At 44.9% G+C, this 22,882-nt stretch overlaps 1 protein-coding gene across 1 annotated transcript in view; it reads right to left on the minus strand.

The window, feature by feature from the left end:
• Positions 1-367: 367 nt before the first annotated feature.
• LOC124596247 (neutral ceramidase-like) overlaps positions 368-22,882 on the minus strand; it is a 400,578-nt gene continuing 378,063 nt past the window's right edge. Inside the window, exons 14-15 of the mRNA XM_047135314.1 lie at positions 7,575-7,871; positions 368-1,260 (exon numbers count right to left, since the gene is read on the minus strand). Of these exons, the coding sequence (XP_046991270.1) occupies positions 7,604-7,871 (268 nt within the window). The 3' untranslated portion in view covers positions 368-1,260; positions 7,575-7,603. The remainder of the gene's footprint in view (positions 1,261-7,574; positions 7,872-22,882) is intronic.

The following is a 22,882-nucleotide window of genomic DNA, read 5'->3' on the forward strand; positions in this document are numbered from 1 at the left end:
TTTGCAATTGTTCTTCTTTCTCGTAATTAAATTTCAAATCTTAACATCGGGATATTACTGTTGAGAAGTCTGTTGGAGAAGGGATCGTGGATGAGCGATTAACACAGACGGAGGGGAGCTAAAAATTCAGTGTGAATTGCCACACTGATACACGTTCATTTGTTAAAGGATTGATTCCTTCAGAGATAGTCTCAAAAGCTACACTGACTCAAGAAATCACTGATTTGACCACTAGATAATTGTATATCCAGTGTGGTGTTGGAACGCTTAATAAATCAACAATTATAAGTTTTGTCCATCAGACTACTCTGAATGCATTCAAGTACGTATTTAATACCGGGGTATACGGTAACAGTGAAAAACAAAATTGCAATGAACACATTTTTTATTCATTCAAACAATGTACATAGTTTTGTCTAATGCTTCCATATAAATCAGTGCGGATAAAACAGTTTAACTCTTTCACATAGGAACAACATTTGTACTGACACGAATAAACACGATACATTGCACACAGTGCCTTTCGTGAGTACTTCTCGACATATTTTTTCTCTTTTACAATCTGTGATAAAATACATACTTGGAACCACACAATCTGCGACGTCCTCGAAATTGACCGCCACAACGTCATTATAGCACAGTTTGATTTTGTTTTATTATTTACAGACGCTTCATTTCGCAAGTTACTATACACCTGTTTGCAATCGAATAAGAAATAGCAATAAATAGTTCATATAAGTTTTGATGAGTATTCAAATTAATGCTGGTATTGCAACATTCCCACTTTCTATACAAATAGAAAGACTGACAGTTCGCAAAAAAAAAAAAAAAAAAAAAAAAAACAATCGCTTTTAGTAATTAATGCTGCTTGATCTGTTTCCATTTACAATTAACTGTACTATAGTTTCAAAATTGAATTGACTCTGGACGAAGTTACATATTATAAGCAGGAAGGCATGTTAGGAACAATAAAATCAGCCTGCTGTGTAACACTGCTGCAATCAAATGTCATGGAGAAGCTAATATTTATGTCATGTGAACGATCCGTACGGTTCTTTCGCAACCCCTTTCAACTCACTGGCTGGGACCTTCCAGAAAGCAGCACCTCGAATACAAATTTCATGGATACAGGCAACGAGGCCAGTTGTTGATGATGATGTGGTGCGATGCACTGGCTGTATGTGTGTCAAACAGGCGTCACTTGATGAGTCCTTTCCGATGGCGGCGTGAGAAACGGGAGGATGGTGCGTCTGGACCCACCTGCAACATAGGACGAAAATCATCCTCAGACTCGCTACGTAGCACGTAGTTCGTACCAATATGTTGTGACTCGTCTACGTTGGTGTTCGTACAATATGCTGCAGCGCCGTGGCAGTACACATTTCTGTTTCTCATGACAAACTGTCCAATGAACGGGTGAAATGACGACATTTGAAATTACAAATAGTAAAATTCCCATAAATTGTAACAAAAATGTGAACCATCAACTCAGAAAGAGATACAGGAAAGGCCAGCCGACAATATACCCCCGTTATTATGTCAGAGTAATATTACTGTCCCCTCTCTTATTGTCCGTAATTTAGTGTTCATGTGTCAAGATCTATAAGTAATTTATCTATAGTTAAACAACGAGAAACAACCACCTCACATTTGACTGCACAATAATACTGGAACACAGAACAATGGAATACCGGAAAACCGTAACAATGGTTTACAAACATGTAAGGTAGTATACAGCTGACACATCTCCGCCACAAGTAAACTTGTTGCCGATTGTTTTCAACCTTTAGTGTTATTCTCCTTTACCATTTTCCTTCCTTAACTTTACAAAATTTTCACATTGGCTAATATGAGGGATACAGGAAAGTATGATTTCATGACCTGTGATGGCAGAAGATGTTTCGTTATAGAAGAAAGTTATTCGTTCTACCGTAGTGGAAGTAATCAGTACATCGAAACTATGTCATTCCTCGATTCCTAAATTCTAGGCGTCTGGTGCGGTGATTCGTGGGGCTCTGTCGAGGCGTCCTGAAGGAGAGTGTTGAGAAATTCTAGGTCCCATGATTCGAATTTAAGAGTTTGCTGTCGCCCATACGAAAAAGTAACAGACGTACTGAATGAGCGGTAACTGAACTCTTTGATGTGATTGTTCTCGAGAACCCCTACTCAAGAACATAGTGTACCAGCATTAGAGGTTCAATGTGCGATGGTTCTGATATCTATTGCATATTTCCCACAGGAGACATAATAATAGCAGAGGACAGATTGTAGGGCTCGAAGGCAGATGTACTAAGACCGGGGTAGCTAGTGTGAATAAGCGGTACCCTCTTTCATACTCTGTACAGTAGCTTGTGATGCTAATACTACCTCTGGACAACCTACAGTGGGTTAAAAGCCACCAAAAGTGGATCGCGAAGGATTGAAGTCGCCTTACCCGGTCACACTTCAATGGTGCTTAGAAATCAGGCCTAGGTAACAGGTACGTTGAAACGGTTACATGGAGGCGCTGCTACACCAGAACCTGCTGCTGGTATTGCTGAGGACCAATACCGTAACATTGTCACCCCTGCCCTCCAAGATGAAACCATACAGCGGGCTAAAACAGTGGCTGGTTGGTATGAGGATCATTGGAAATTGGAGAGAAATTTTGACTGGCTCAAAAGATTTCACGGATCTGGAGCCTTCTGATAAACTTATGTGTCGCAAGGTTAATGAACTAATGTGAGAAATACACTACTGGCCATTAAAATTGCTACACCAAGAGGAAATGCAGATGATAAACGGGTATTCATTGGACACATATACACTCCTGGAAATTGAAATAAGAACACCGTGAATTCATTGTCCCAGGAAGGGGAAACTTTATTGACACATTCCTGGGGTCAGATACATCACATGATCACACTGACAGAACCACAGGCACATAGACACAGGCAACAGAGCATGCACAATGTCGGCACCAGTACAGTGTATATCCACCTTTCGCAGCAATGCAGGCTGCTATTCTCCCATGGAGACGATCGTAGAGATGCTGGATGTAGTCCTGTGGAACGGCTTGCCATGCCATTTCCACCTGGCGCCTCAGTTGGACCAGCGTTCGTGCTCGACGTGCAGACCGCGTGAGACGACGCTTCATCCAGTCCCAAACATGCTCAATGGGGGACAGATCCGGAGATCTTGCTGGCCAGGGTAGTTGACTTACACCTTCTAGAGCACGTTGGGTGGCACGGGATACATGCGGACGTGCATTGTCCTGTTGGAACAGCAAGTTCCCTTGCCGGTCTAGGAATGGTAGAACGATGGGTTCGATGACGGTTTGGATGTACCGTGCACTATTCAATGTCCCCTCGACGATCACCAGTGGCGTACGGCCAGTGTAGGAGATCGCTCCCCACACCATGATGCCGGGTGTTGGCCCTGTGTGCCTCGGTCGTATGCAGTACTGATTGTGGCGCTCACCTGCACGGCGCCAAACACGCATACGACCATCATTGGCACCAAGGCAGAAGCGACTCTCATCGCTGAAGACGACACGTCTCCATTCGTCCCTCCATTCACGCCTATCGCGACACCACTGGAGGCGGGCTGCACGATGTTGGGGCGTGAGCGGAAGACGGCCTAACGGTGAGCGGGACCGTAGCCCAGCTTCATGGAGACGGTTGCGAATGGTCCTCGCCGATACCCCAGGAGCAACAGTGTCCCTAATTTGCTGGGAAGTGGCGGTGCGGTCCCCTACGGCACTGCGTAGGATCCTACGGCCTTGGCGTGCATCCGTGCGTCCCTGCGGTCCGGTCCCAGGTCGACGGGCATGTGCACCTTCCGCCGACCACTGGCGACAACATCGATGTACTGTGGAGACCTCACGCCCCACGTGTTGAGCAATTCGGCGGTACGTCCACCCGGCCTCCCGCATGCCCACTATACGCCCTCGCTCAAAGTCCGTCAACTGCACATACGGTTCACGTCCACGCTGTCGCGGCATGCTACCAGTGTTAAAGACTGCGATGGAGCTCCGTACGCCACGGCAAACTGGCTGACACTGACGGCGGCGGTGCACAAATGCTGCGCAGCTAGCGCCATTCGACGGCCAACACCGCGGTTCCTGGTGTGTCCGCTGTGCCGTGCGTGTGATCATTGCTTGTACAGCCCTCTCGCAGTGTCCGGAGCAAGTATGGTGGGTCTGACACACCGGTGTCAATGTGTTCTTTTTTCCATTTCCAGGAGTGTATTATACTAGAACTGACATGTGATTACATTTTCATGCAATTTGGGTGCATAGATCCTGAGAAATCAGTACCCAGAACAACCACCTCTGGGCGTAATAACGGCCTTGATACGCCTGGACACTGAGTCAAACACAGCTTGGATTGCGTGTACAGGTACAGCTGCCCATGCAGCTTCAACACGATACCACAGTCCATCAAGAGTAGTGACTGACGTATTGTGACGAGCCAGTTGCTCGGCCACCATTGAACAGACGTTTTCAATTGGTGAGAGATCTGGAGAATGTGCTGGCCAGGGCAGCAGTCGAACATTTTATGTATCCAGAAAGGCCTGTACAGGACCTGCAAAATGCGGTCGTCCATTACGCTGCTGAGATGTAAGGTTTCGCAGGGATCGAATGAAGGGTACAGCCACGGGTCGTAACACATCTGGAGTGTAACGTCCAATGTTCAAAGTGCCGTCAATGCGAACAAGAGGTGACCGAGACGTGTAACCAATGGCACACCATACCATCACGCCGGATGATACGCCAGTATGGCGATGACGAATACACGCTTCCAATGTGCGTTCACCGCGATATCGCCAAACACGGATGCGACCATCATGATGCTGTAAACAGAACTTGGATTCATCTGAAAAAATGACGTTTTGCCATTCGTGCACCCAGGTTTGTCGTTGAATACACCATCGCAGGCGCTCCTGTCTGTGATGCAGAGTCAAGGGTAACCGCAGCCATGGTCTCCAAGCTGACAGTTCATGCTGCTGCAAACGTCGTCGAACTGTTCGTGCAGATGGTTGTTGTCTTGCAAACGTCCCCATCTGTTGACTCAGGGATCAAGACGTGGCTGCACGATCCGTTACAGCCATGCGGATAAGATGCCTGTCATCCCGACTGCCAGTGATATGAGGCCGTTGGGATCCAGCACGGCGTTCCGTATTACCCTCCTAAACCCACCGATTCCATATTCTGCTAACAGTCATTGGATCTCGACCAATGCGAGCAGCAATGTCGCGATACGATAAACCGCAATAGCGATAGGGTACAATCCGACCTTTATCAAAGTCGGAAACCTGTCGGTAGGCATTTCTCCTCCTTACACGAGGCATCACAACAACGTTTCACCATGCGACGCCGCTCAACTGCTGTTTGTGCATGAGAAATCGGTTGGAAACTTTCCTCATGTCAGCACGTTGCAGGTGTTTCCACTTGGCGCGAACCTTGTATGAATGCTCTGGAAAGCTAATAATTTGCATATCACAGCATCTTCTTCCTGTCGGTTAAATTTCGCTTCTGTAGCACGTCATCTTCGTGGTGTAGCAATTTTAATGGCCAGTAGTGTAACTAAGTGCCCAGAAGAACACGCGCGACAGAAATGCAGCAGCGGGTTAAGTGTCCATGATGATATGCTCCGGAATAGAATACGGTAGTACAATGTCGCTTCTCAAGACTCTTGCATCAATGCAATTACGTGATCACTTTAACTGTAAGAGACTTGACGAGGTTCAATTGATGTATGTATTACATCGTTTCAACCATTCGAATAAAGATACTTCCGGAATAATATTGGATATATTATTCATTTGTGAGGCGATCGTATCCGCATCTGCTGTATAAATAGTTAATTAATACTGGTACAGTGTTTGCCACTACTGGAATCTGCTTTTTTTTTTCTTTCTCTTAAGCCACGATACTCATATGATGTACTGATTTCAAAGATCGCCAAGGTATGGAATTCTTGCACACAATGGTCATGTGATGCCTGCATACACATTTCGCTATAATTTTATCATTCGCCACTGGCGCTATATATCCAAACACATCATAGAAATGGCCGTATATGTGTATGGTCCACATCCACTTCTAAACCATTGGGCCTATTTCAACCACACTTGATGCACATGTGCCTTATTGTCAGGCAACAATCGCTGTGGGGGTAACAAGCAGCTACGCATCATAGCTCAGGAGCAATGACGTCTTGTACAATGTGGTGCATGAAATACTGTCGCATCATGAATGACGCTTCTATTTACTTTTTCTGTTAAGTCTATTCCCAACATATTTCTATAAAAATACATCATTGTACGATACATAATTCAAGAGATACGAGGTCATAAACACTGATATGCTTGAAAAAATTCCCCATCTTTGTGTTTTAACTTGTTACGTCTTTACTACTACCACTGTTCGCAACAAATATCGCAGACTGTATCCTAAGGAGTTGGACCCAGGTGAAGGAGGAGGTGGTGCACATAGTGACGAGGAAGAGGAAATGGACCGAGAAAGGTAGGAGTGTGAGATGCACCGAGAGAGTGAGAAGGAGATGGACAAACAGAATGGAGACGCGGAGACAGAGAGGAAGGAGGAAATGGACTAACAGCAACGCTGGGTCCTCAACTAGTAAAAAATAAAAAATTAACAAAATGAGAGACTATACATGGCGAACGACGGAGCACAACCAAGCTGTCAGTTAAGTCTACGACCAAGGCTATATTTTTCCGGACAAGTAACACAAGAGCATAGGAAGTCGTGGCATGGAAGAGCGCGAGGGGAAGGACTATTTCTCCATCACTACCTCACCCCTCGCAGGCATTTCAGCTGTCTGGTAAAAGAGACAGTTTTACTGCATTTCCTACATCCAGAAGATTGTAGAACTTATGTCACAGCAAATCACAGTTCTTGTCAAGAGTCGGGGTTTGAATGCGGCTGTTCTTGGCGTGGATTAGTGAAGCCAACGGATGTGAATGTGAAATACTAGCTGAAGTGTTTTTGGCTCCTCAGAAATGTCTATACATTCCATCTCCGAACAAGTGTCATAACTGTCACATACTGCTTGGGTGTCAGCCTGCTTAGCTGGGTGGTAACGTGCTTGCCTCCCATGCAAGCGGGTCCGCGTTCGATTCACGGCCGCTTTGGAGATTTTCTCCGCTCGGGGAGTGGGTGTTGTGTTGTCTTCATCATCGTCATTACCGGCGCGTGAGTCGACCAATGTGCCGTCGAAGGAAGTAAGACTTTCACTTGGCGGGGCCCAACTTCCCTGGATAGGGGCCTCCCAGCCAGCGATGCCATACGCTCATTTCATTTTCTTCACTGCTTGGGTCCTCATTACCCTGATGACCGCGAGCTTGCTGGTTTCATCTCTATGTGGCAGTCACCACCTTAACAAAATAAATAAATAAAAAAAGGCACTGTAACTTCCTGGCAGATTCATTGTGGAATAACGTTATACACGAGAGATCAGGACACAGAGACACCGATGACAGACGCAAGCTGAGGTCGGAAGCGGACGACACGGAGCAGACTGGACGAGACGGCACGACACGACGCAGAGGGCGTGTCGCTCCTCTGTTACCTGTCTTCGGCGGAAGTTACAACCTGTGCTCAGAGCGAGGAGTGGACGTGCTGGCAAGAGCCGGCGGCCACGCAGGCCAGCCGGACGTTGGGCGGCTGCGCCTGCGACCGCGGCAGGTGGGGGCTCACCGTGATGGGCTGCGTGCTGCCCGAGTAGGGGAAGACGCCGCCCAGGATGTACTTGGAGTGGCCCGAGTGTCGCAGCCGGTACACGCCCGGCTCCGCGTCCTCGGGCACCGACCACACCACCGTCGCCTCGCTCATCCCCAGCGGAGTCGACGTCCGCCGCCACAGGAACCTGTCACCAAGCACATGTGATAAGGTGTTAACATTAAATTAACCTGGACATTAAAAGTGTGGCGCTTATTTGAGCCACACACATTCCATCTTACAGCCTACCATTCTTAAAATCCTAACACAATGCCCCACCTACCAGATCTACACTTAAGAGCCAAAGAAACTGGTACACCTGCGTAATACCGTGTAGGGCTCCCGAGAGCACGCAGAAGTGCCTCAGTACGACGTGGCATGGACTCGATTAATGTCTGACGTAGTGCTGGAGGGAAATGATCCCATGAATCCTGCAGGGCTTTCCATACACGAGGGGGAGCAAATCTATTCTGAAGAGTACGTTGCAAGACATCCTAAATATGGTCAATAATCAGAATGAGATTAACACTCTGCAGCGGAGTGTGCGCTAATATGAAACTTCCTGGCAGATTAAAACTGTGTGCCGGACCGAGACTCGAACTCGGGACCTTCGCCTTTCGCGAGCAAGTGCTCTACCGACTGAGCTACTCAAGCACGACTCACGATCCGTCCTCACAACTTAAAGTCTGCCTGTACCTCATCTCCCACCGTCCAAACTTCACAGAAGCTCTTCTGCGAACCTTGCTGAACTAGCACTCCTGGAAGAAAGGATGGTCAATAATGTTTGGGGAGTTTGGTAGCCAGCGGGAGTGTTTAAACTCAAAGAGTATTCCTCTGTAGCAATTCTGGACTTGTAGGGTGTCGCATTGTCCCGCTGTAATTGCCCAAGTCTGTCGGAATGCACAATGGATATTAATGGATTCTGGTGATCAGACAGGGTGCTTACGTACGTGTCACCTGTCAGAGTTGTATCCAGACGTATCCTAGACCCCATATCACTCCAAGTACACACGCCCCACACCATTACAGAGCCTCCTCCAGCTTGAACAGTCCCCTCTTGTCATGCAGCGTCCATGGATTCAAAATGTTGTCTCCATACCCGTACGCGTCCATCCGGTCGGTACAGTTTGAGACTCGCCGGACCAGGCAACACGTTTACAGTCATCAACAATTCAATGTCGGTGTACACAGGCCCAGGTGAGGTGTAACGCTTTGTGTCGTGCAGTTATCAAGGGCGCACGAGTGGTCCTTCGGCTCCGAAAGCCCATGTGGATGATGTTCCGTTGAATGGTTCGCACGATGACACTTGTTGACGGCCCAGCATTGAAATCTGCAGCTATCTGAGGAAGGGTTGCACTTCTGTCACGTTGAACGATTCTCTTGAGTCATCGTTTGTCCCGTTCTTGCAGGATCTTTTTCGGCCGTATCTATGTCGGAGATTTGAAGTTTTGCTGGATTCCTGATATTCACGGTACACTCGTGAAATGGTCGTATGGGAAAATCCTCACTTCATCGCTATCTCCGAGATGCTGTGTCCCATCGTTCGTGCGCCGACTATAACACCACGTTCAAACTCACTTAAATCTTGATAACCTGCCATTGCAACAGCAGTAACCGATCTAACAACTGGGCCAGACACTTGTTGTTTTATATAGGCGTTGCCGACCGCAGTGCCGTATTCTGCTTGTTTGCATATCGCTGTATTTGAATACGCATCCCTATGCCAATTTCTTTGGCACATCAGTCTAATATCATCATCTCACACACGTACACAATCATCATTCTCAACATCTTGATCCTCACGCTTCTTACCTTCCACACCATTCATGTCTTACTCATCTCGTACTTAATGTCGTCAGTCTCTTAATTCTCCTTATGCTCACCATCCTTGCCTCACTTTAGTCATCAGTGTCATTAACATTATTTTCATTCTTATCATAACTGTTAGTGTTGTTATCGTTATACTCGCTGTCCATCCTAATTCCAATTTGTACTCCAGAACTTCATTCACGCAACACCTCACCACACTCTGCTTAACTTGTTTGTTCACTACCTGACAAAGACAGTGAGGTTCTCAGTAAATATGGTAGCGTGACAATATAACATTCTACATATAAACATCATCAGAACGTATGTAAATGATTAGATCTGCAAGTGGCTTTGACAGGCAAGAAGGCCACGAGAATGCATTAGTATTGTTTGTTTTATTGTTCTTACCAGGCCTTGTAGAGTAAACAAGGGGCGTCAACAGGATCAGTTGTTAAGAGATCGCTTGAAGGACACGGAGATGACGTGTACACATCTCAGACAGCGTTATCGGCATCTGACAGACTTTGAGAGAGGTGTCATTCTGGCTCTCCGTTTGTACTATATTGGAGTGGCAAAGATAGAAAGGTTAAGAAGTGAGAGGATCAGAGAGTTACTGAAGGTGGAACCGTTACAGGAGGAGACAGAGAAACCAAGCCTGAGATGGTATGGACACGTTAAGAGAATGGAGAAGAAGAGGATAACCAGGAGGATACACGAGATGAAACTAGAAGGATAGAGACCAAGAGAAAGACCGAGAGACAGATGGCTGAGAGGAGGAGACTAGACCAAGATAAAGACGGTGAGATGGTGGCAAGACAGAAGACGATGGAGATGCCTATGATCCAAACAGACCTGGCCATAGGCTGGAATCTGTCCAACGTGATGATGATGACCTTGTCAACCGATGAGGTTTCATTTCGTTTCCACTTCCCCTTCTGGTTGCTTCTCTTCCTTTGTCTGGCATTATATTTAATTGTTTTTCAGATCTATCTCCAAAAAGTAATTATAGCTATTTACATATTCGATTTATTATAGTGTGTGTATCACATTTGTTAACATCGCAGACACACACACACACACACACACACACACACACACACACACACACACACACACATATGGGGAAAGGAAACTTTCGTGTTAAACTCAGTTATTGATTTCAGGTGCCAGTGGCCACCGGCTGAAAAGTATTGTACCACCAAAAACAGTTTATTATTTCTGCTGGCGCTTTTTCTCATTTCTCCTTAGCACTTTATCTCCCTTGCTCTTCATACTCTTATCTGTTCCTCAGTTCAGATTCTTCTGATATGGCTGAAACTCGTTTACAAAGTGGCTTATTTAATACTGAACTTTAGATCATATGAGGAATGATTGCCAGTGTCAGAAAAAGAATCTTTAGGCCATAAGATAATCAGTTTAGTTTTCTCATTGTACTTGTGAGTCAATTACTGCCTCCTCTTACGATGTGAAGTTGGCTAGCGATTCCCCATATAATTCAAGTTTTAGATGCACTGCAGTTTTGCCGGTTAATAGCACCATTTTAACATGAATTTTATCAGTCGCTGACGTCTCCAACATGACGTAAACGACGTTTTGCCAAGATGCCTGGAAGCGTCTGAATATTTTTTCTATACATTTTTTCTTCATCTAGAACGTCTTTCCCTCGTACTGTCTGAAGAGAAGTATGGTTCAATGTCACTGATTCATTTGAAACATATCATCTTTCTGGCAGTTGTCTACGAAAGGGTAGGTGTCTGGGTGAAGAAGACTTTCTTCAGTCTTGAGTTGATGACACGACGAGGTGCAACTGAGGGGTGATAATTCCGGTGAGGGTTTCTCTTTTTTCGCACGGAAAGTTGTAAAAGTCCTCGTCGCATAGCAGCACCCTACACAAGGGCCATTACAGCGAATGGACAAAGGCCAACGATATTACTTGCATGCGGCCACTGGGTGTTTGGCCGCTAGCCTTGACTGCTAAATAATTCCGTGAGAGGTTTTCGTGCCGATTCAGAGCGGCAGTGTGTTTGGAATGTTTTCCTCTGGCACTCCCAAGAAAAATGTGAGATTTCAACGCTCTACGTTGCGGATCTAACCTCCATCGGAGAGGCTCAGAAGAAGGGGTGAAATTTGGGTAAGTGGAGCTTTGACAACCTTCCCAACGTGTAAGGCGCCCACGGTGGCACTGGTCTGAATTGTGGCGAAATTTGGTGCCAATGTGACGGTATTAATCCACCTTACACGTCAAATAAACTTCTAAGCTGTGGCTCTTTTTGCAGCGCCTGTCGTTGAGTCCGAGGGTGCCGTCGCAGGGCGTCACCCTTCTGCTCCGTTACAGAAGAAGTTTGTACGCACCCCTTAGGCAAATTCCAAATTTAAGCGCTGCAATGGCTGACAATTACGGAGTTTCGAAAAATAGATTCTTTAATTCATTTGGGCTGTGTAGTTGGCTAGGAAGTGCAGGGAAGCTAAGACGAAATGCCTGCATGAAAAATGTGAAGAACTCGGAAAGAAATGATAGTCGGAAGGTTTGACTCAGCATAAAGGAATGTCAAAACAACCTTCGGTGAAATTAAAAGCAAGGGTTGTGACATTAAGAGTGCAACTGGAATTCCACTGCTAAATGCAGAGGAGAGAGCGGATGCGTGGAAATAATACATTTAAAGCCTCTATGAGGGCGGGAGATTTGCATGATGTGATAGAAGAGGAAACAGGAGTCGGTTTTGAAGAGATAGGGGATGCAGTATTAGAATCATAATTTAAAAGAGCTTTGGAGGATCAAAAAAGGCATAAGGGATAGATAACATTCCATCAGAATTTCTTAAATCACTGGGAGAAATGGCAACAAAACGATTATTCACATTGGTGTGCAGAATGTATGAGTCTATCGACAGACCATATGACTTCGGAAAAATATCACCCACCCAATTCCGAAGACTGCAGAAGCTGACAATTGCGAGAATTATGGCACAGTCAGCTTAACAGCTCATGCATCCAAGTAGCTTACAACAATAATATACAGAAGAATGGAAAAGAAAATTGAGGATGCGCTAGATAGAGATCAGTTTGGCTTTAGGAAAAGTAAAGGCACGGGAAAGGCAATTCTGACGTTTCGGTTAATGATGGGAGCAAGACGAAAGAAAAATCAAGACATTTTTATAGGATTTTTCGACAATGTAAAATGGTACAAGATGTTAAAAATTCTGAGAAAAATGGGAGTAAGCTATAGGGAGAGACAGATAACTTACAATATGTATGAGAATCAAGAGGGAATAATAAGAGTGACGACCAACAACGAAATGCTCGGATTAAAAAGTGTGTAAGATACGAATGTAGTCTTTCGCCCTTACGTTCAATCTGTACATCGAAGAAGCAGCGATAGAAATAAAAGAAAGGTTCAGGAGTGGAATTAAAATTCAAGGCGAAAGGGCATCAGTGATACGATTCGCTGATGACATTGTTATCCTGTGTGAAAGTGAAGAAGAATTACATGTTCTACTGAATGGAGTGATCCGCCTAATGAGTAAAGAATAGGGACTGAGAGTAAATCGAAGAAAGAGAAAAGTAATGAGAGGTAGCAGAAATGAGAACAGTGAGAAACATCTGGATAGATGGTCACGAAGTAGATGAGGTTAAGGAATTCTGCTACTTAGGCAGCAAAATAACCAATGACGGACGGAGTAAGGAGGACATAAAAAGGAGACAGGCATTCCTGGTCAGGAGAAGTCTACTAGTATCAAACATAGGCCTTAATTTGAGGAAGAAATTTCTGAGAATATACGTTTGGAGCACAGTATTGTAAGGTAGTGAAACATGGACTGTGAGAAAACCGGAACAGAAGACAATCGAAGCATTTGAGATGTGGTGTTGAAATTAATGTTGAAAATTAGGTGTACTGATAAGGCAAGGAACGAGGGGATTCTGCGCAGAATCGGAGAGGAAAGGAATATGTGGAAAACACTTACAGGAGAAGGAACTGGAGGGTAGGACACGTGTTAAGACCTCGGGGACTGACTTCCATGAACCGGAGGGAGCTTAAGAGGAAGACAGAGATTGGAATACATCCAGCAGATAATTGAGGGCGTAGGTTGCAAGTGCTACTCTGAGATGATGAGGTTGGCACAGGACAGTAATTCGTGGCGGGCTGCATCAAACCAGTCGCAAGACTGATGACTCAAAAACAAAGTTGTATAGCTGCACGGTTTCTTAAGACTGGAGTAGGGAGGAGTTGAAGCACGTGTCGCGAGTCATAGCTGCTACTAGGATGTCGAACCTTATATAGATTTCACATGTACAGCACGTCGCAGAGAATTAATCTGAGTCCTGCAATAAGCGATTCCAATTAAAGCTGTGGAGCAGTACGTCGCGCAATTTGTCTCACGCCCCGCAATCGCCAAGACTTTGTGGATTCCGGCAGCGACCGTGACTGTAATTTCGAGCGACTCTAGGGAAGCTGCGCCGTACGACAGAAAGAAACGTTTCGCATTTATTTTTGTTCTCTCCGTTATTTAAATATTGGAAGTCTTATCTGGTGAACCTCTTTTTTCTCATATTTTCAAATGGACAAGAATAGTGGTAGTAAGGCTCTTGACACATTATCACTCAGTCCTAAGTCCGCGGTGCTCTTCCTAAATTCAGTAAGGTAAATACCACGAAGGCACATTTGAAAAGGTCCTTGCACTGCACTGTCCTTGGCTCTAATGATGTCATAGTCGACGAGGCAAAGCTCAAACTTCCTTCCGTTTCATTATAACTAAAGTACAGCTGCTGTCATAAGTCCAGTGTGGGCTGATCTTATGGCAGTGAAACATGGCAGATACTCTAAGGCGTTACTGTGGATTCGATTTATGCTGGAATAATGTGCTCCAATTTTGTCCACAGGTGCAAATGCGGCGCTGTGAATGCAAGAAAGACGTAAATAAATGTTTCCATATGTCATGTATTAGAAACAGGACACGGGCAGAAAAGGTCTAACATGTGAGAAAGGCATAATTTTGATTCTATTATTAACCACTGCTAACACAACTTGTTCCGCATGAGCACCGGAGACGGCGACGAGATTCAGTATCCTTTATACGACATGACCATTAGTCGCTTGCAGCAGTTCAGGTAGAATCTGAGCAACGTCTTCCTGCATTCTAGCCTTCAGATCGGTTACAGACCGAACGTCTCCCTGGTAAACACTTTCTTTTAGATATTGCCAGGGTCAAAAGTCACATGGTTTCAGATCACGTGATCTCTCAGGCGATACATCGGGAAAAGCTCTGGAGATAACACGTTCGTAGAAGGTTGCGTTAACCAGATATTTCAATGGGCGAGCGACGTGATGTGTTGCCCCACCTTGCATGAAGTGCTTTCCACACAGGTGAACTCTTCCAAAGCAGAAATCACGTACTGACGTCACGGTACACGTCGCAGGTCCTCTGGGTAAACGGATGGAGAAAGAAGGTGCTTGTTAAACCACAACACAGTCACAGTTGATTCTTCGTCCACTACACGCAGTTTAACAGTACTCCATATTCGGCAGTTCGGTGTATTCACTGTACCCTATAGTGTAAAATGTGCCTCGTCACTCCACAGAATATTGCCCGGCCACATGTCGACAAGTTTGATCCGTGGCAGAAACCGAAGAGCAACTTCAGAATGTTGGTGCGGATCGTTAAGTTTCAGCTGCTGCACTGTCTGGATCCTGTACGGGTACCAGTGTGAAAAAGACAGCAAAACGTCGCGTTCTGCTGATCATGGGATGGAAAATTCTCCTGACACTGCAGTAGCACTAGCATTACCAGCGGTAAGTGCTGCACAGTCAGTTACAGCAGCAGTAACTTCCACCAGTATAGGATGCCTTCCTCTCCCAGGTGCTACGCCAAGCTCACCTGTGATTTCTAATTTCATTATTATCTTCTTTCAACCATTGAATGACGTCGAGCCTCTCCTCAAACGTTTCGGCGATACTCCCTCAATTTAACACTATAATTGCTGCGATTCACGTAAAACAGCTCCACTAACAGTGCACGATCTCTCTTCCTGATAGCCATACTGGCCACTTACGATATGGCTTGTCAGATGACAGCATGGATGTCATACCGTCATGCAAGCACCTGTACTGCGCCAGATTTGCACCTGGTGGCCTCAGTTCGAACCACGTTTTTCCATCGTAAATCAGGTCCTCATTAACTTATACCGAGTTTCACTGCCATACTATAACTGCAGCCCGCTCTGGACATCCGTCAATAGGTCCACTTTAATTATAACACAAGGTACTTCCATTTCCGATCACAGCAACTTTCGGTGGATTTTTTTAAAATTTTTTTACCGTTCTTTCGGTTTCTGATTTGAGCATCGCTTTATACACAGATTCGTAGAATGCGTGGGCCTTCTAATTACGACATGAGGTTTTTATATTTTGTACATAAAATCGAAATCCTGTTTGCCCACCTCCTCGATAGTTAGCCGCTGAAAACTTTTCCGCTCAGACTCATAGAAGTACGCGCATTATTTTCCAGTTCGCTTATCTGAGAAGTAGATATAATAAGATTGATCTGTTTGTAACAGGGAAACTTTTCCGTTTTGCACTAGTAAGTAATCAAAAGAGCTACAGCGTAAGAAGACAAGCGCATGAAAATAAGCCCTTGCTTCTTTTTTTTTCCAAACGTAATTGCTTGGGTGGCGAATGGTCTGCAAAAAGTTAGAGATAGCTTATATCGACACCAGCTGCTAGACCGGATTTTCTACTTTCTCTGAGTAACTTAAATTACTTCTCAGAAGTTGCCAATAACATCAGCTTCAATCCCATGTCCTGAAGGACTCAATCTGTTACACTATTGAAACGAGACGAACGGCTATCAGCTGTCGTCGGCTTGTTGCAGAATCTAATTTCCCAGAAGTCACAGATGATATATTTGCACTGCAGCTACAGAATTAACCAACCGACAGCGAACAGTTATTTTTCTCTGTTTAGCATACGTCTCAGTACTTTCGAGACGAAGGCGTGTCTGATCAGAAAGGAGACTGTAATACGAGATACTGTCGTGTGGTGTTGAGTAAAAGATTTTCTATTCATATTTCATTCTTTTTGTTTCGTCTTAACAGAATGACAATATGTTGAAAAAAAATTCTTTAGTGTAACCACACAATAGGAACCTGCAAACTACTTCGCTAGCTCGAATAGTCTAATAGAATCATCTGTAAAACATATTCTACTTACTAACGTCTCAGTTTTCACCAGCTGAAAGAAAGTCCTACTTAATGACTGTATACGCTAAGGTGACAAAAGTCACGGTATAACGATGTACACACACACAGGTGGCGATAGTATCGCATAGGCAAGGTGTAAGTGGGCAGTGCATTGCGGAACTGTCGTTTCTGCTCAAGTGATTCATGTGAAAAGATATCCGACCTCATTATGGCCGCACGACGGCAATTATCAGACTTTGAACATGGAATGGTAGTTGAAGCTAGACGCATGGGGCATTCTATTTCGGAAATAGTTACGGAATGCAATGTTCCGAGACCCACAGTGTCAAGAGTGTGCCAAGAATAACAAATTTCAAGCATTATTTCTCACCAATGACACGCCTTTGGCCGACGGCTATCACTTAACCATCAAGAGCAACGACATTCGCTAAAAGTTGTCAGCGATAACAGACAAGCAACACTGTGTAAAATAACCGCTTAAATACTACGTCGCCTCACTCAGTAAACGTAACAGCGCAGACAAAAATCTTTCGATTAAATTTGTTGGCATATACACTCCTGGAAATGGAAAAAAGAACACATTGACACCGGTGTGTCAGACCCACCATACTTGCTCCGGACACTGCGAGAGGGCTGTACAAGCAATGATCACACGCACGGCACAGCGGACACACCAGGAACCGCGGTGTTGGCCGTCGAATGGCGCTAGCTGCGCAGCATTTGTGCACCGCCGCCGTCAGTGTCAGCCAGTTTGCCGTGGCGTACGGAGCTCCATCGCAGTCTTTAACACTGGTAGCATGCCGCGACAGCGTGGACGTGAACCGTATGTGCAGTTGACGGACTTTGAGCGAGGGCGTATAGTGGGCATGCGGGAGGCCGGGTGGACGTACCGCCGAATTGCTCAACACGTGGGGCGTGAGGTCTCCACAGTACATCGATGTTGTCGCCAGTGGTCGGCGAAAGGTGCACGTGCCCGTCGACCTGGGACCGGACCGCACCGACGCACGGATGCACGCCAAGACCGTAGGATCCTACGCAGTGCCGTAGGGGACCGCACCGCCACTTCCCAGCAAATTAGGGACACTGTTGCTCCTGGGGTATCGGCGAGGACCATTCGCAACCGTCTCCATGAAGCTGGGCTACGGTCCCGCACACCGTTAGGCCGTCTTCCGCTCACGCCCCAACATCGTGCAGCCCGCCTCCAGTGGTGTCGCGACAGGCGTGAATGGAGGGACGAATGGAGACGTGTCGTCTTCAGCGATGAGAGTCGCTTCTGCCTTGGTGCCAATGATGGTCGTATGCGTGTTTGGCGCCGTGCAGGTGAGCGCCACAATCAGGACTGCATACGACCGAGGCACACAGGGCCAACACCCGGCATCGTGGTGTGGGGAGCGATCTCCTACACTGGCCGTACACCACTGGTGATCGTCGAGGGGACACTGAATAGTGCACGGTACATCCAAACCGTCATCGAACCCATCGTTCTACCATTCCTAGACCGGCAAGGGAACTTGCTGTTCCAACAGGACAATACACGTCCGCATGTATCCCGTGCCACCCAACGTGCTCTAGAAGGTGTAAGTCAACTACCCTGGCCAGCAAGATCTCCGGATCTGTCCCCCATTGAGCATGTTTGGGACTGGATGAAGCGTCGTCTCACGCGGTCTGCACGTCCAGCATGAACGCTGGTCCAACTGAGCCGCCAGGTGGAAATGGCATGGCAAGCCGTTCCACAGGACTACATCCAGCATCTCTACGATCGTCTCCATGGGAAAATAGCAGCCTGCATTGCTGCGAAAGGTGGATATACACTGTACTAGTGCCGACATTGTGCATGCTCTGTTGCCTGTGTCTATGTGCCTGTGGTTCTGTCAGTGTGATCATGTGATGTATCTGCCCCCAGGAATGTGTCAATAAAGTTTCCCCTTCCTGGGACAATGAATTCACGGTGTTCTTATTTCAATTTCCAGGAGTGTAGTTTGGCAGCCATACGTCACTTTTGGTTCCTATATTTTACTGTTGTGTCTTATTGCAACGCATTTAGGATCTACAAGTCCATTGTCTAGGATCACACTGACGCCTTTCTGTGCGTTACGTCTACTGTTAATTAGCTAACAGTTATATCGTCAGATATGGTTTTCGCTTGGAACTAACAATTATTTATTTACGCCTAGGTGATGAACTGAATCAAATGTAACACCAAAAAATGTGCATGTAGTCGTTTAAAATGAAGCTGTGTCTCTGAAAAGCGTCCAAGTAAGACAGAAGTGACGTACAGCTCTCATAACGAGTACGTTACAGTCATGGCGAGCCATTGACGAAGTATCTGTTACTAATTAATAAATATTTTGCCTTGTATCATTTTCAGTTATATATATTGTGTTTCATAGTGCTTACTTGAATGCTAAACTGATATTCACATTCGTTACAATTTGAGTGCTTCGTAAAATTTCACAGTTACTAATCCCAATTCGGTAGTATATAATGAATATATTACCCATCTAAATAAACTGTACTAAAATTTTATTTAAAAAAAAAAAAAGGAGTGGTTCAGAATCAGTGACAGGAAGTGATGAGGAGGGGTTGGGGGGACAGGGGAATGCTTTACTCGCCTTGCGCACGTTAACCGCTGCAGTCAGAAGTTCCCATACTTTGTAAAACTGTTAACACCTGAGGCGATATAGTTGCTTTACGTTTGCTTATCTTGTGTAATTTCGTAAGTCACTCACTGAATTAACAGTGCCAAAATTACAAACTTCACTCGGCTTTATCTATGCCGTATAAAACAATGTCCTGACTGACTGACTCATTATTTTACAGTCCAAACTGTTGACGATATAAATTTTAAATTTGGAGAGGCCGTTCGTCTTATACTGTAGGCATCGTTTAAGAAGAGACTGTTTGAAATTCCACTCCTATGCAAGTGAGGCAGGGGATGAAAGGTTTTTTGAAAATGTGTCCCTATTAAGGCAGATTTGAAGCTAGACCTACGGAAATTGGTATTTGGTTCCTCAGTCGGAAATAACAAAGAACACCTGTTTCAGGGCTTTTGGAAATTCAACTCCTAAGGGTGTGACATAGGGAATGAAAATTTTTAAGGAGATATTTTGTTACTTTAAGAAATTTTTAAGGTAAATCTATAAAAATTGGTATTTCGCTTCTCAGTTAGATATAAAGAAATACGTGTTAGATGAAAGTTTCTATGGAAATATCACCAAAAGAACGCAAAAGGCATGGTAAACAAAAACCTTGTGTTCCACCTACCAGAATTGCTTTTTGATCAGAAGTACACCAGGAGAGAACATGTTTCTATGCCCTCAGTTAAAGTGAAAACTTTAGAAGGCATTGAAATTGGTCAAAAAACATAAAAAACCGGCTAAAAAAATTTAAAAAAATAAAAAACTATGCAGACCATAAACTCCATGCGAGCGAATCAGCTGGCACTAAGCTAGGTACTACATATCTCATCGTTACACACTGTATTAAATACACCATCGAGTCGGACCTTAGCTGAGTCAGATTTTTGTAGTCTTTCTTTGGTTTAAATGGCTGCCTGCCAATGCCCTATCTAGCATGCATTCCCATTTTGCAATGGCATAGAAGCCTTTCTACTAATTACACAACTTTGTCGTGTAGGATGGCCGACAGACTTTTCGCAAAAACCTCAGCTGGGCACACTATTAAGCTATTCTCCAGAGAGCTGTTTTCAGGCGATAAACATGTCTGAGCTGAATCAATGAAACTTCTACCTGATTTAAGGCGTTCCTGCATTCTTTCCAGTCTTTTGCAAACTTTTCCAAGTGAGAGTTGCTGGTGAGAATTTCGACGACGTTTTTGCTTGTGTACCGGGACTAAACTGATAAAAGTCGCTGCAAGTCTAAAACATTGTCCCGCAGCTGCACTAAAACCCAGAACTTTTGTCTTCCGAGAGAAAATTCTCTACTGACTGAGCTGTCCCGGCACTATACACGACCCGTCCTCAGATGTTACATCCACCAGTAGTTATCTCATATAAGAGAAGTTTTGCTGCAAACTAGTGAGATTAACACTCCTGTAAGAAAGGCTACTGTGGAGAAAAAGCTTAGCTACAGTTTAGAGACTGTTTTCAAAATATTTCATTCGGGAAAGTAAGTGAATAGTTGCGTAAATTGTCGAATGTCAACAGGATTCTTATCTACACCTATACTCCTCAAGACACCGCCTTCCGGTACGTGGCGAAGATTACTTCTATGGCTCCCCTTTCTTATTTGAATTTCGAATAGCTCGTGTGTCTGCTCATGATCGGTAATTTCTTTCAGTTTTCCCATCATGGTCATTTCGCGAGTAATCTGAGTGAGTGAGTAATACGTTGCTTGGCTCTTCTTTGCACTTACGCTCTCGGAATTTTAGCAATAAACCATATCGTGATACACAACGCCTCTTTTGAACTTCTGTCACTAGATTTTGATGACCATCTGCATAATAGTATCGAGCTAACTAGTTGAACACAAAGTATTCACACTATTTCTCATCTCTTCTATTAATCCTAACCGGCGCCTTGCCCAGAATGACATGCAGTACTCAAGAAGCTGTTGCAGAAGGGTTTGTTATAACATACCACCTTCGTCAGTGAATTACGTTTACTTTGAATTCTGTTCGTTATTTACTTATTCTACAGGGTTATTCGTAAGTACCTCCGATGTTTCGGAAGATCTCTGCTCGAAACTTACAAGGTAGGTGAAAAAAGACACATATAAGTGGAGAGAGCAACTCTATAAGTTGTGAACTCCATTACAGGTGTTCAATATGTTCAACGTTTGTGATACGGCAAACGCCAATACGTGAGGGACAGTCACTGAACCCGCTGTTACCAGCCCGGGAAGGCACAAGGAGAGCAGGTGCTTTAGAAATCTGTTCATCTGCAGGGCGCGAAGTGATTCGATCCGACAATAAGGAGCGGATTTGGCTGAAGGTCACGGTTAAAGCAGGCTCAGACATGTTAATTGGATGTCTCTATAGGCCTCCTGGCTCAGCAGCTGTTGTGGCTGAGCACCTGAAGGATAATTTGGAAAATATTTCGAGTAGATTTCCCCACCATGTTATAGTTCTGGGTGGGGATTTTAATTTGCCGGATATAGACTGGGAGACTCAGACGTTCATAACGGGTGGCAGGGACAAAGAATCCAGTGAAATTTTTTTGAGTGCTTTATCTGAAAACTACCTTGAGCAGTTAAACAGAGAACCGACTCATGGCGATAACATATCAGACCTTCTGGTGACAAACAGACCCGAACTATTTGAAAAAGTTAACGCAGAACAGGGAATCAGCGATCATAAAGCGGTTACGGCATCGATGATTTCAGCCGTAAATAGGAATATTAAAAAGGGTAGGAAGATTTTTCTGTTTAGAAAAAGTGACAAAAAGCAGATTTCAGAGTACCTGTTGGCTCAACACAAAAGTTTTGTCTCAAGTACAGATAGTGTTGAGGATCAGTGGACAAAGTTCAAAACCGTCGTACATAATGCGTTAGATGAGTATGTGCCAAACAAGATCGTAAAAGATGGAAAAGAGCCACCGTGGTACAACAACCGAGTTAGAAAACTGCTGCGGAAGCAAAGGGAACTTCACAGCAAACATAAACATAGCCAAAGCCTTGCAGACAAACAAAAATTACGCGAAGCGAAATGTAGTGTGAGGAGGGCTATGCGAGAGGCGTTCAATGAATTCGAAAGTAAAGTTCTATGTACTGACTTGGCAGAAAATCCTAAGAAATTTTGGTCTTATGTCAAAGCGGTAGGTGTGTCAAAACAAAATGTCCAGACACTCTGTGACCAAAATGGTACTGAAACAGAGGATGACAGACTAAAGGCCGAAATACTAAATGTCTTTTTCCAAAGTTGTTTCACAGAGGAAAATTGCACTGTAGTTCCTTCTCTAGATTGTCGCACAGATGACAAAATGGTAGATATCGAAATAGACGACAGAGGGATAGAGAAACAATTAAAATCGCTCAAAAGAGGAAAGGCCTCTGGACCTGATGGGATACCAGTTCAATTTTACACAGAGTACGCGAAGGAACTTGCCCCCCTTCTTGCAGCGGTGTACCGTAGGTCTCTAGAAGAGCGTAGCGTTCCAAAGGATTGGAAAAGGGCACAGGTCATCCCCGTTTTCAAGAA

Source organism: Schistocerca americana, chromosome 2 (genome assembly GCF_021461395.2).
Source record: "Schistocerca americana isolate TAMUIC-IGC-003095 chromosome 2, iqSchAmer2.1, whole genome shotgun sequence".
In the NCBI taxonomy this organism is placed as follows: domain Eukaryota; kingdom Metazoa; phylum Arthropoda; class Insecta; order Orthoptera; family Acrididae; genus Schistocerca; species Schistocerca americana.